This window comes from Panthera uncia (assembly GCF_023721935.1).
Source record: "Panthera uncia isolate 11264 chromosome B3 unlocalized genomic scaffold, Puncia_PCG_1.0 HiC_scaffold_1, whole genome shotgun sequence".
NCBI lineage: Eukaryota > Metazoa > Chordata > Mammalia > Carnivora > Felidae > Panthera > Panthera uncia.
In genome coordinates, this window is record NW_026057582.1 from 57796026 (window position 1) to 57808669 (window position 12644).

Below are 12644 nucleotides of genomic sequence, written 5' to 3' on the forward strand. Positions count from 1 at the left end.
ACACTTAATAGTCATATAGAAACTTACCTCTTCCTCTAGATCTTTCAATTCCATTTTTTAAAAAGTTCATGTTAAAATATCTTAACATATAAATAAAGTTCTACTAAGTTCCCCATATCCTTGAGAAAGATTTCAGATTCTAATACATCCTGCACTCTTCTGTTTAACACTGACTGATCCTGTTTTGACACTTGTGTGGTAAAGGGGTACTGTAGGTGGAGTTGTGACTACCAACCTATAATCCAATTTCATGGACATCACTCCTTATTAAATTTTTTTTTCCTTAAATATCATTTGCATTAGTATCCTCTTAAAAATCTACCATTGAAAAGAGATATCCTGAATTTGATAACTGATAAAAGTTAAATTGAATGTTTTATTTATGGTCTATTCATATAGAATACATAGTTTTAACTATATAAAAGACATTCAAAGATTGTTCTCAAGAAGACATGGGATTTTGCTGTCTTATCTAGGCCTGCTTTAAAGGAAATGGAGAACAAATGCTCCTATGTTAGTCACAGTAACATTGGAAACATGCTAACCAGTAAACCTTGTCCTCAACCTAGAAATTGATTTCCCTTATGCGGGCCCTATTGCAAAGCTGTAAGTACTAGTTACGCCCTTTTAATTAAACCTAATTAAACAATGTCGCAGGCTATAGGATCTAGTCCCTTGGAAGAAAACCAAACATGCTGAGCCACGCTTTCATTCTGTGTACTAGCAATTTAAGAGTTGTTCTCAGAGCATATTGAATCAGGAGTTACCTGTTGAACAAGAGCTAGGTAATTTCCATTGTTTACTCCACATATAAATGAAACATTCTAGTTAGGAATAGATAAATGTTAGAATTCAAAGAGTCTCCTCAATTATGAAATAACCTAGATAAAAAGTATTAATTTCTATTACAAACAATTCAAAGAAAGTTATGTTGTGTACAAAATCTAACTGAAATTACTAACAAATAGAAACAATTACCTGAAACATCTAGATAAAAGAAAAGGAAACCCTTTCACCTAAATTTAACTGGAAAATTGCTCAGATTTTCCATTTACTTGCAGCTTTTCAAAACTATTTTATGGGAGTTTAGTAGATGCACGAAGATTGTTAGAATTCTAGACCTGGCAGGAAGTCTTCAGGACATTTGGTCCAAATATTATGAACTTAAAGCCCTATAAAGGCCGAACAGGTGAAATAAATGCAGGGAAATGAAGAATTCCTGTGTATTCAATGCAAGCACTATTCCCCTTGAGTTTTTTTGGCCATGTGAAAATGAAAGACTATATATTACAGTCTTCTACTTTTTCAAGAGAACCCAAAAATTCAGATTTTTGTATTAACTCACCTTTTAAATGTTGGTAACTGGTTCATAATTTTTTAAACAATGCACAAGTCAGCTTTAACCAGCAGTCTGTCATCTGGTCTCAGCTTCTGATGCTAGAGTTTTAAACTTGAGACTGCCCTACAGAATAAGTGACTTTCCAAGGTCACAAGATAATTTTTTTTTTTAAATTTTTTTAATGTTTCTTTATTTTTGAGGAAGAGAGAGAGAGAGACAGAGTGTGAGTGGGGGAGGGGCAGAGAGAGAGAGAGACACACAGAATCCAAAGCAAGCTCCAGGCTCTGAGCTATCAGCACAGAGCCCGATGTAGGGCTCGAACTACCAGACCTCAAGATCGTGACCTGAGCCAAAGTCGGACGCTTAACTGCCTGAGCCACCCAGGCACCCCAAGGTCACAAGATAATTAACACAAAACTAAATTCAATATTTCATGTCTAAAAAATGTCATCCAAAATAGTTAAAGTAAAATGTGTTTAACTATATCTACTGAGTCCACAAAAATAAACATACTTAGCATAGCCTTTACTAAATAAGCACTTAGGAGCAGTGAATATAGCATACTGATTAATAAATTATTGTTATTTTTTAATTTAGTAATTTCACTAGTATAATTTGAGAGGGAAGGGTTGACATGGGAGGGATGTGTCAAGAGGACATACAAATAAGCAGAACTAATTCCATGGGGAGTTGAAAGTTTTATTATATCTTTTTATTTTTTTTAATGTTTATTATTTATTTTTGAGAGAGACAGACAGAGTGTGAGCGGGCAATGGGCATAGAGAAAGGGAGACAAAGCAGGCTCCAGGCTCTGAGCTGTCAGCACAGACCCGACACAGGGCTCAAACTCACAAACAAACCACGAGATCATGATCTGAGCAGAAGTCAGATGCTTAACCGACTGACCCACCCAGGCACCCCTATTATGACTTTTTATAATCATTACTATTAGTTTTTCTTTTCTCTTATGATGGAGCAGATTTCTAAGTAAAGTTTTTAATCAACATCTTTAAAACCAAATCATACAGAGTAAATTAATCACTATTCTGGGCTTATTTACCAGGTAAGGTCAACTCTCTGGAACTTAGCAAAGAAATAAAGTGAAGAGGAAGCCTCTGAAAACAAAATGGTATGTGTTATTAAGCCCAGTTTTCACTAAGATTCTTATCACAGTCACCACCATCTACCTGGTCACCCAAGCTAGAAACCTGGTAAGTTATCCTCACTCTTCCATTTTCCTCCCATGCTACATTCAGTCAATCATTAAATCCAATGAATTCTGTCTACAAAAGATCTATCTAGTTTGTCCTTTCAATCATTTTAACAACCACCATCAGATATTAGATCAAAAGTTTAAAAAACGTGGCTAGTGGGCCAAACTCGATCCAAAGAACGTTTTGTCTGACCAATATGGTACTTCTTTTTGTTTGTTTGTTTTAAAGTGTATTTATCTATTTTTGAGAGAAAGAACAGAGGGGAGGGGCAGAGAGAGAGGGAGAGAATCCCAAGTGGGCTCTGTGCTGACTCAGGGCTCAATCTCACACAGTGAGATAATGACCTGACCTGAAATCAAGAGTGAAATGCTTAACCACCTGAGCCACCCAGGTGGCCCCTAGTATTTCTTTTTAATGTGAATATTTGCTAGCATTAAAAATCAAGAGATTTCACACAAAATATCCACATCTCCACTTTTCTTGAAATATCAGAAAATCTGGCAAAACCAGGTTAAAGGTAAATAGCAGCTACATCCTTTGGAGTAAACATACACACTCTAGTTGGTTACAGTTCTCATCTTTACCTATGCTTCACTCGTTTCATTTGAGTTTATATACCCTGTTTTAGACCTTCACCATTTATTTCCTAAACTAATACAATAAGTCTTCCTTTTAACATTTTATTTTATTATTTTTTTTAAGTTTATTTATTTATTTTGAGAGAGAAAGCAAGCACAAGCAGGGGAGGAGCAGAGAAAGAGGGAGAGAGAGAGAATCCCAAGCAGGCTCTGCACTCTTAGTGTAGATGTGGGGCTGAGTGCCTGATATGGGGCTCAAACTCACGACCCTGTGATCATGAACTGAGCCGAAATCAAGAGCCAGGCACCCAACCAACTGAGCCATCCAGGCACCCCTAAGATTTTATTTTTAAGTAATCTCTACACCCAATGTGGGGCTTGAACTCACAACCCCAAGATCAAGAGTCACATGCTCTACTGACTGAGCCAGCCAGGCACTACCCCACCTTCTTTTTTTTTACAGATTTTACAATGCAATAAATTCTTGACCAGGCCTGCCTTTGGTCTTTACCTGTTTAATCCTTATTTGATATTTGATAATATTGACAGATGGACTTTATAAATGCAACTTTTTCATTTTACTCACTGCTTAAAACTTCAATAGTGCCCCATTATCTACAAGATAGAGTTCAAATTCCTATTATAATATTTGAAGCTATTCTTGATTTAATCCCTATATAATCTTCATTATCATCTTATTTTTAATTAGACTAAATTGGTTATAATTCTCCAAAAATGCATGATCTATTCCACTTACTTACTTTTAAAAATGCTCTCTCCTCAACCTAGAATGCCCATCTTTTCTTTGTGTGGCTAACTCCTCCTCTTCCTTCAAGGTAAGCTCAAGTATGATCTCTGAGACACTTTCCCAGGCTTCTCTTCCCCCACCATATCCAGCTACCACTTCTGGTCAGTCTACTAGAGCATCCGTAGGGTGATTAATGTATCAGTAGCCTCCTTTGTCTATTACAGCACTGTATTATAATTATTGCTTTTTTTACCTATGTCCTCCAACTAGAGTAAGCTCCTTAAGGCAAATACTGTTCAATTACATCTTAAAATGTAAGAAGATAAAAGTGCTTCTTCAATTATTTATATGTTAGAGTAGATGAGAAAAGGAAATAACATTTGTAAAAGGCCTTCTATGTGCCAAGTACTATAGCTAAGCCCCGTGGGATATCTCATTTACAATAAATGAGATAGGATTTAATAGGATTTACAATAAAGGGGTGCCTGGGTGGCTCATTCAGTTGAGCGTCCAACTCTTGATTTCAGCTCGAGTCATGATCTCACAGTTTATGAGATTGAGCCCCACATTGGGCTCTGTGCTGGCAGCATGGAGCCTGTTGGGATTCTCTCTCTCTCCCTCTCTCTCTGCCCCCCCCCCCCCCCCCCCCCACTTTCAAAAGTAAGTAAATAAACATTTTTTTTAAGTGGAATATTTTGGAATTTTTGTTATGGCTTGGTTAAATTTTGAGATATTTGTTGCTTTTGTAAGAGTCTTATAATATACCATTTTGAGATCCCAGCTATCATTCAGATATTAACAATTTGCTTAAGATTCATTTTAGCTCCTATTATTTCCAAGCTATATCATTCAGTATAATTCTCCTGATTTGAAAAAAAAGGGAATAAAATAGAAAGAAAGAAAAAACAATGCTCATGATCAACAAAACTTAAGGAAAGGTTAAAAAAATCCTTAACAATATCCATGCAACAAAACACTCATGTAAGGAGAAATCCTACATGTAAGATTTTATAGAAAGACCAACATTATGTAACATTTGCATAAGAGGATTCACTTAAACATCATTTTCAGTTACTCCTATATTTAGAAAATAGGTAAAATTATTGCAAAAGATTTAAAAGGTCAACTTACCCTTTCTGTAAGAATTATAATTGATGAAAATGCAGAATTCATGAAATCATAAATGTCAATTTGAAATAAGTATTTCAGAATCTGATACTCAGAAGCATCTTCTGTCAATTTATAAATAAAAATATGTTACCATTTGATGTGATATAACTTTTGCATCTAATTTCTTCCTTAATTGCTGCATTAGAGAACAAATAACTTGTTTCTTACCTTTTTGAGCAATATAATTTTGAGAAGACAGAGAGTAATCAGTTGAAAACATTTGACTGTTTGGCAGGGTATTTTCCACAGATCTGTCTATTTCCTGCTGAGTAGGTCCTTCAGTATCTAGTGATGTTTTTGATTTTTCATCATTATTTTTAGAAGATGGAGTCTCGAAATGTACTTCTTTATTAATTCTTGTGGGTAACTCTATTTCAGATACCATATCTGTGAATAAATATAGAATTGTTTAGGGGGGTTTGTTGTGGGCTTCCTTTTGTTTTCTAGGCAGGTCATTCTTTGAATTTTTGTGGTCATTGTGATACTTCATTACAGAAAGAATTCCGTAAAACATAAACTTCAGCTTGCATTAGTTCCTACTGCGAATGTAATTAATTACCACAGACTTAGTGCCTTAAACAATACAAATATATTCTCTTAGAGTTCTGGAGATCAAAAGTCCCAAAACCAGGGTGTTGGCAGGGCTGTGTTCTTTCTGTTGGCTCTAGAGGAGAAATCTATCTCCTTGCCTTTTCTACTTTTTTGAGGCCACCTGCATCTCTTAGCTCATGGCTCCTTCTTTCATATTCAAAGTCAGCAGTACAGCATCTTGTAACCTCTCCCTTACTCTAACCCTCCTTCCTTCCACCTGTAACAAACCTTGTGATACTGGGATAATCTCTCCTTCTCACATCTGCAATATGACATTTTGCCATGTCAAGTAACATATTCACAGGGTCTGGGAATTAAGACATGAACATTTTTGAATGGTCATTATTTAGCCTACCACAATGCTTTTCTTCATTCTTTTACCAAGGAAGAATTTTTAAGACTGTATAGAATTCTATTCTCTACATTGCCTTTTTGTCCTAAAAATTATTTAAAAAAAAATAAAAAATAACATAACTGTCAACAAAGATGCTGTTGTGCTATTATATAAGCTTATGACTAAGAATAAGACATTAAATAGCTCTCCATAGGATTTCATTCCTGTTAGATATATTTATTATCCAAGAAAGTATAATATTTAAATCCTATTGCAAAAATATATATCCCCGCCATTCAAGAAAATTAGTTACGATAGATTTTTCTTACTTTATCTGTTAGAGAACCAGAAATAGTCAAAATGACCAAAATTATTTACCATATCTACAGCCTCATTTTTTATACAAAAGATTTATTTAAAAACCAGTAAGGCCCTACTACATCATGACCTTGTCACACTGGGCATTTAACACAAGACTTGCTCTACAATACTGGGAGGGGGCACATAAAACAAATCAAATTGATTCAGAAGCATAGCAATTAAGAAATAAAGTAAATTTATTTTTTGTTTTAATGTTTACTTATTTTTGAAAGAGAGAGAGAGCAAGATAATGACCTGAGCCAAAGTCGGATGCTTAACCGACTGAGCCACCTAGGTGCCCCCCAATGAAAGTAAATTTCCTTTAATGAGAACTCAGAATTAAACTTCAGAGGGACTCAACATCATACTTCCATTCGGGGACTTGATACAAAAATTTAATTTGAACTGCTATTAGCAGGTGGCAGGAACCACCTTCAAATGAATCTTCAAATTAGAAAATACTGTTTCACCACCTGTTGGGGATAAGTTGCAAATGGAATAATTTAGTATGGTGAGTAGCTATTTTGATGATCACCTCGCCTGGACACTTTCCCATAACCATTCTGCTGGTTGCTGTAATCACCATATATATGGTAGTTGTTGTAACCAGTGTAATAATATACTCCATAACCGCCTATTCTATATAATGAATAGAACAAACTGAGCCAGTTACACAAAGAAAGACAATATTAAAGTTCACAACAATTAACTTCCAAGTTCTGAAATCTAGTCCACTAGGTTATACATGTCTACAGTCCATAGTTGCCAGGATGTACTATTAAATATAAAAGCCATTATCACTCAAAGTTTTAATGAGATTGCTCCAAAAAAGAAAGAAAGCCCACTACCAAAGAAACTATATTAGCCATTTGCACAGAAAGGTACCCATAGTCTTAGGATATTTGAAACAAATTTGAAAATGACAAGGTACCAATCAAATCTCAGGTATTGTACTTTTTCCATTCCCTTGGAGCTTTGTTAATTTCAAAGTCCAATTTTTGTTTCCCCTTTCAGCCCATGTCCAGTTTATAGCATATCATATTATCCAGCAGGTACATTAGAAAACAATGAATAGGGGCGCCTGGGTGGCTCAGTCAGTTGAGCGACCGACTTCGGCTCAGGTCATGATCTCACGGTTTGTGAGTTCGAGCCCCACGTCGGGCTCTGTGCTGACAGCTCGGAACCTGGAGCCTGTTTCAGATTCTGTGTCTTCCTCTCTCTCTAACCCTCCCCCGTTCATGCTCTGTCTCTCTCTGTCTCAAAAATAAATAAAACATTAAAAAAAAAAAGAAAACAATGAATAAATAGAAGCTTTATAAATCCTAAAATCAAATACATCCTTTATATCAAGTGAAAAATTTGAAAGATATGATTGAGAGCAATCTTTATTCGTTAATAATTATAAAATGTTTTATAGTTTATTTTTTTAAAGATTTTGAAGTTTGCAATTTTTAAAAATTTGTTAATGTTTATTTATTTTTGAAAGAGAGAGAGAAAGAGAGAAACAAAGCATGAACAGGGGAGATACAGAGAGAGAGAGAGAGACACGGAATCCAAAGCAGGTTCCAGTCTCTGAGCTTTCAGCACAGAGCCTGACATGGGGCTTGAACTGACAAACTTTGAGATCATGATCAAGCCAAAGTCGGACACTTAACCGACTGAGCCACCCAAGGACCTCATAGGATATTTTCTATTTTAAAGCACATTATATAATTTACTAATTTACTAGAGTATGCTGTATAAAAAATATATAGATAGTATAAGTTCACACTATATTCTTGACATTATTTAAGTTATTTTGGCAATTAAGAAAAATTGACAGCATAAAAATAACATTTTTTGTATGTTTATGTTGACGAGATAGGGAAAATACTGATACTTTTAAATAGAATATAAAAGTAAAAAACTCAAGATATTCTCATTCAACTGTTAGTAAAATACATTCTTCCATGAGTATACACAGGTATGCGCTTATTTTCACTTTCAGACCCAAAACACCGTAAAGTTGTGCTTAGAAATCAAATTAAAATCAACATGGGGCACCCGAGAGGCTCAGTTGGTTAAGTGTCCAACTTCTGCTCAGGTCATCATCTCACAGTTCATGGGTTCGAGCCCCACATTGGGCTCTGTGCTGACAGCTCAGAGCCTGGAGCCTGCTTCAGATTCTGTCTCTCTCTCTCTCTCTCTCTCTCTCTCTCTCTCTGCCCCTCCCCCACTCGCACTCTGTGTCTCTCTCTCTCAAAAATAAATAAACATTAAAATCAATACTAAATTACGTTTTAGATTTCATTCATATACTATGAATGTGTCTGGCAAAGGCAAAGCTACATGTTTTCTTAATTTGGTAATCTCATGAAATTAACATCTTGCTTCAATGAGTGTCCTAAATTTTAGAGGGAATTCAAGAAATTATAAATCTTCTCACTGCTTTTTTATAGAAGTCATAAATCTATACTGTCAGAGAAAAAATTTATATAAGTTTTGCATTTCAGTGTAAGAAGGCTAATAGAGATTTAATTAAAATATTCCTGATTTTTCTGATTTTATGCTACATATTAAATATTTAAATGTGTATACCTTTCAATGATAATATACCTGAGTTCAAATTTATAATGAAAATATATATGCATGTCTTTTGAGAACCTTCATTTTAAAAGGATTATCTGGGGCGCTTGGGTGGCTCAGTCGGTTAAGCATCCAACTTCAACTCCAGATCATGATCTTACAGTTTGTGGGTTTGAGCCCCACATCGGGCTCTGTGCTGATGGCTCAGAGCCTGGAGCCTGCTTCAGATTCTGTGTCTACCTCTCTCTCTGCCCCTCCCCTACTCGTGCTCTGCCCCTCTCTGTCTTTAAAAAATAGATAAATGTTAAATTAATTAATTAATTAATTAATTAAAGGATTATCCTTGGGGCACCTCAGTGGTTCAGTTGGTTAAGCATCCAACTTTGAATCAGGTCACGATTTCACAGTTTTTGAGTTCTAGCCCCACATTGGGCTCTCTGCTCTCAGCACAAAGCCTGCCTTGGATTCAGTCTTCCTCTCTCTCTGCCCCTCCCCCCTTGCAGGACTCTCTCTCAAAAATAAACATTTAAAAGGATTATCCTTCCCCAAAATTAATTGAAAAAAATTTTTAATTTGAAACATATATGTCAAAGTTTACCACATTTGTATTGTTGCATCATATATTCATGTGCATACTAATAGCCATTTATTTTAAGACAATTCAATTTTCAAACATAGTTTAAACTGATCATTTGACTGAATTAACTAATCAGAGTTAAAGGGGAAAAAACGTTCTAACCATTCCTAGCCTAAAGTATTCAGGTAAAATGTGGGATTTACTTCTCAGTTACTTTTTTGTTTTTACACTTATTTATTTATTTTGAGAGAGAGAGAGAGAGCATGAGCTGGGGAGGGGCACAGAAAGAGAAAGAAAATCCCAAACAGGCTCTGCATTGCCAGCACAGAGCCCGATGTGGGGCTCAAACCTACAAATCATGAGATCATGACCTGAGCCAAAACCAAGAGTCAGATGCTCGGTTATTTTTTAAGACAAGGATAGGAAAGTATCAGTGCAGTTCTGAAAAGCAGTATTATTGCTTATAATAAGACAATTATTCAGTGTCTATTGCTCTTTCAATTATGAATTTAACATGGCACTTTGGTGCTGTCACTTATTTAGCCTTGTTCAAAAGATGAAAGTCTCAAGTAGGCAAACACAAATCAGTAACTTACTCTTACCTGTGGACATAAAAGTTAAAACTGAGCAATCAGCTCAGGAACCTGAATACAATGGGACTGTTGTAAATGCAGGATTCAGTGATGTTTAATGGCATTAGGGGGAAAAAAAAGGCTTATTCTATTATTAATTACACTGAAACTTGTATGTGTTTAAATTCTTTTAAAATATTGTTTTAATTGCATTTAAAATAAATAACGTATGTTAAGAAAAATGAATACTTCCCATAATATTTTTTAATTAAATTAATTAATTAAATTAATTTCAGGGTATTATTTTCACATGACTTAAACCAAAGCTTTAGGACTTACATTAGATATGTAAACCTTGGTGACTCAGTCGGTTAAACATCCAACTCTTGATTTTGGCTCAGATCATGATCTCCTGGTTAGTGAGATTGAGCCCCAAATGGGGCTCAGCGCTGACAGCAAGGAGCCCTCTTGGGATTTTCTCCCACTCTTTCTGCCCCTCCCCCACTTGTGCACGCTTATGCACACATACACACTTATGCTCTCTCTCTCAAAATAAACATTTTTTAGGAAGGATTTACATTAGATATAGATATGCCTTTCTTAGAATTGTTTGTAAACAGAATTTTAAGTCAAATAACATAATGAAGAACGTTTTATATTTAGCTATACTTGGAAAATTCATTTAAATAAGTTCAATTGGAGTCCTTTTGTAAAATAGTTAATATTGCAATATAAATAACTGTTCCCTAATTTATGTGTTTTGTAAATACCTATATCAGTATATTAGTTTTTCTGTAAATCTGGTTATCTCAGGTTTCAGCCTTTCATAAATATTGATTTAAGATCCAGTGATTCATTTTTTTAATGCAATCTTTCTGATTAACGCAAGTTTTCACTTGGTATTTCCTAAAAGAGTTATTGAAATTATCTAAAAATATTGGCTGCTATAACTGTTTCTCCAATAGCCAGAAAGTAGGGCCTATGGATTTATCTGAATCCTTTTAGTATTACCTTTTTAAAATAAATTTTAGGGGCACCTGGGTGGCTCAGTCAGTTGAGTGTCTAACTCTTGACTTCGGCTTAGGTCGTGGTCTTATGTTTCATGAGTTTGAGCCTCACATGGGGCTCTGTACTGCCAGTGAAGAGCCTGCTTGTGATTCTGTCTACCTCTCTCTTCGCCCCTCCCCTGCTTGCCCTCTATCTCTCTCGAAAAGAGGGAGGGAAGGAAGGAAGGAAGGAAGGAAGGTTAAAAAAATAAATAAATTTTACATGACCCCAGGTTGTTTTGCATTTAATTAATATCGTAATATTTTGGAATAATCTACTTTGTATATATAGAACGACCTATCTTTTTTAGAAGCTTAAAGGAATTTCCTAATATTTTCATAAAATCCCTCAAAATTAGTTGTAATTGCATAAATGTCCTATTCTCGTTTGATCTCCTGTTTTCATATGTAGAAATTCTCACCAAAATAATATCAAAACAGGGAGGGAGACAAAACATAAGAGACTCTTAAATATAGAGAAATATAGAGAACAAACTGAGGGTTGCTGGAGGGGTTGTGGCTAGGGGAATGGGCTAAATGGGCAAGGGGCATTAAGGAAGACACTGGGATGAGCACTGGGTGTTATATGTAGAGGATGAATCACTGGAATCTACTCCTGAAATCATTATTGCACTATATGCTAACTAACTTGTATGTAAATTTAAAAATAAATAAATAAATAAAACTAAATTAAAAAAAAAAAAGAAATTCTCCTAGCATCACTATATGAAATAATAAATAAATTCTACTAAAGTGATGTTCAGTATGCCTTGGAGTTTTTATAAATATGCTTAAAATATTTTCATATATCTATATTTTGAATCTTCTTTATTTCATATTGTTTTGATATTGTTTTGCTTTATTTTAGTCTCATTTATTCTTCTCAATTACTCTTATCTGCTTTTTCACAAATATTCCTTTAGGATCCAACAAGTGTAGAACAAAATCATTTCCTCTTTAGGCTTTGACAATCTATTTTTAGTCATGCATTACACGTACCCATTTCTCATTTAGCAAAGGGTAAGAATATAAGTCTACATTCTGGTTGAAGGTATTAATTCAGTTAAGAGCTCACATTTTGGAGACTATTAAGAAATAACATATAGTTCTTCTGAAAATTCAAGAAAATCAATCATTTCTAATGGAAATTATGTGTTTCCTGAGTGTGCAACATTGTTGATCTCTTCTTATGAAAGGTTATCTATCATCTTAAGGTTCAGTTGTTCCTGTATTATTGGCCAATATTTGCAGTTTCTAATCTGTCCATCAGAGAGACATCAGAATGGAAATGTGAGAAAGTCATTTTATATAATTCTTTACTTAAAGTAGAATCCACGTTTCTAATCATAGAAATTGCTAAATACTTAGATGCTAGATCTAGAAGTATCCTGTGATACTCTGCCCCTTTCCATAGCTTTCTGTTTAGCTCCCAGAATTGATAGAAAACCGTTCAAATATAGTTATATTGGGAATGTGTTAATAAGCTAAAAAGTTAATGTAAATGAGCAGAAACCCTCATTAATGAAAATAGAAAGTCAGTGTACATTGTC

The 12644-nt window shown here is 34.8% G+C and overlaps 1 protein-coding gene across 7 annotated transcripts in view; it reads right to left on the bottom strand.

Moving 5' to 3' along the window:
* The window catches only part of MIA2 (MIA SH3 domain ER export factor 2), a 108429-nt gene that overhangs the window by 83388 nt on the left and 12397 nt on the right, over positions 1 to 12644 (bottom strand). For 4 of the 7 annotated variants that reach the window (XM_049611576.1, XM_049611574.1, XM_049611575.1 and 1 more), the window contains exons 5-6: positions 5218 to 5436; positions 5011 to 5111 (exon numbers count right to left, since the gene is read on the bottom strand). In XM_049611576.1, the coding sequence (XP_049467533.1) occupies positions 5011 to 5111; positions 5218 to 5436 (320 nt within the window). Of the gene's footprint in view, positions 1 to 27; positions 192 to 5010; positions 5112 to 5217; positions 5437 to 12644 lie in introns of those variants that run through there. The other 3 variants (XM_049611580.1, XM_049611581.1, XM_049611586.1) reach the window with 3 other exon arrangements.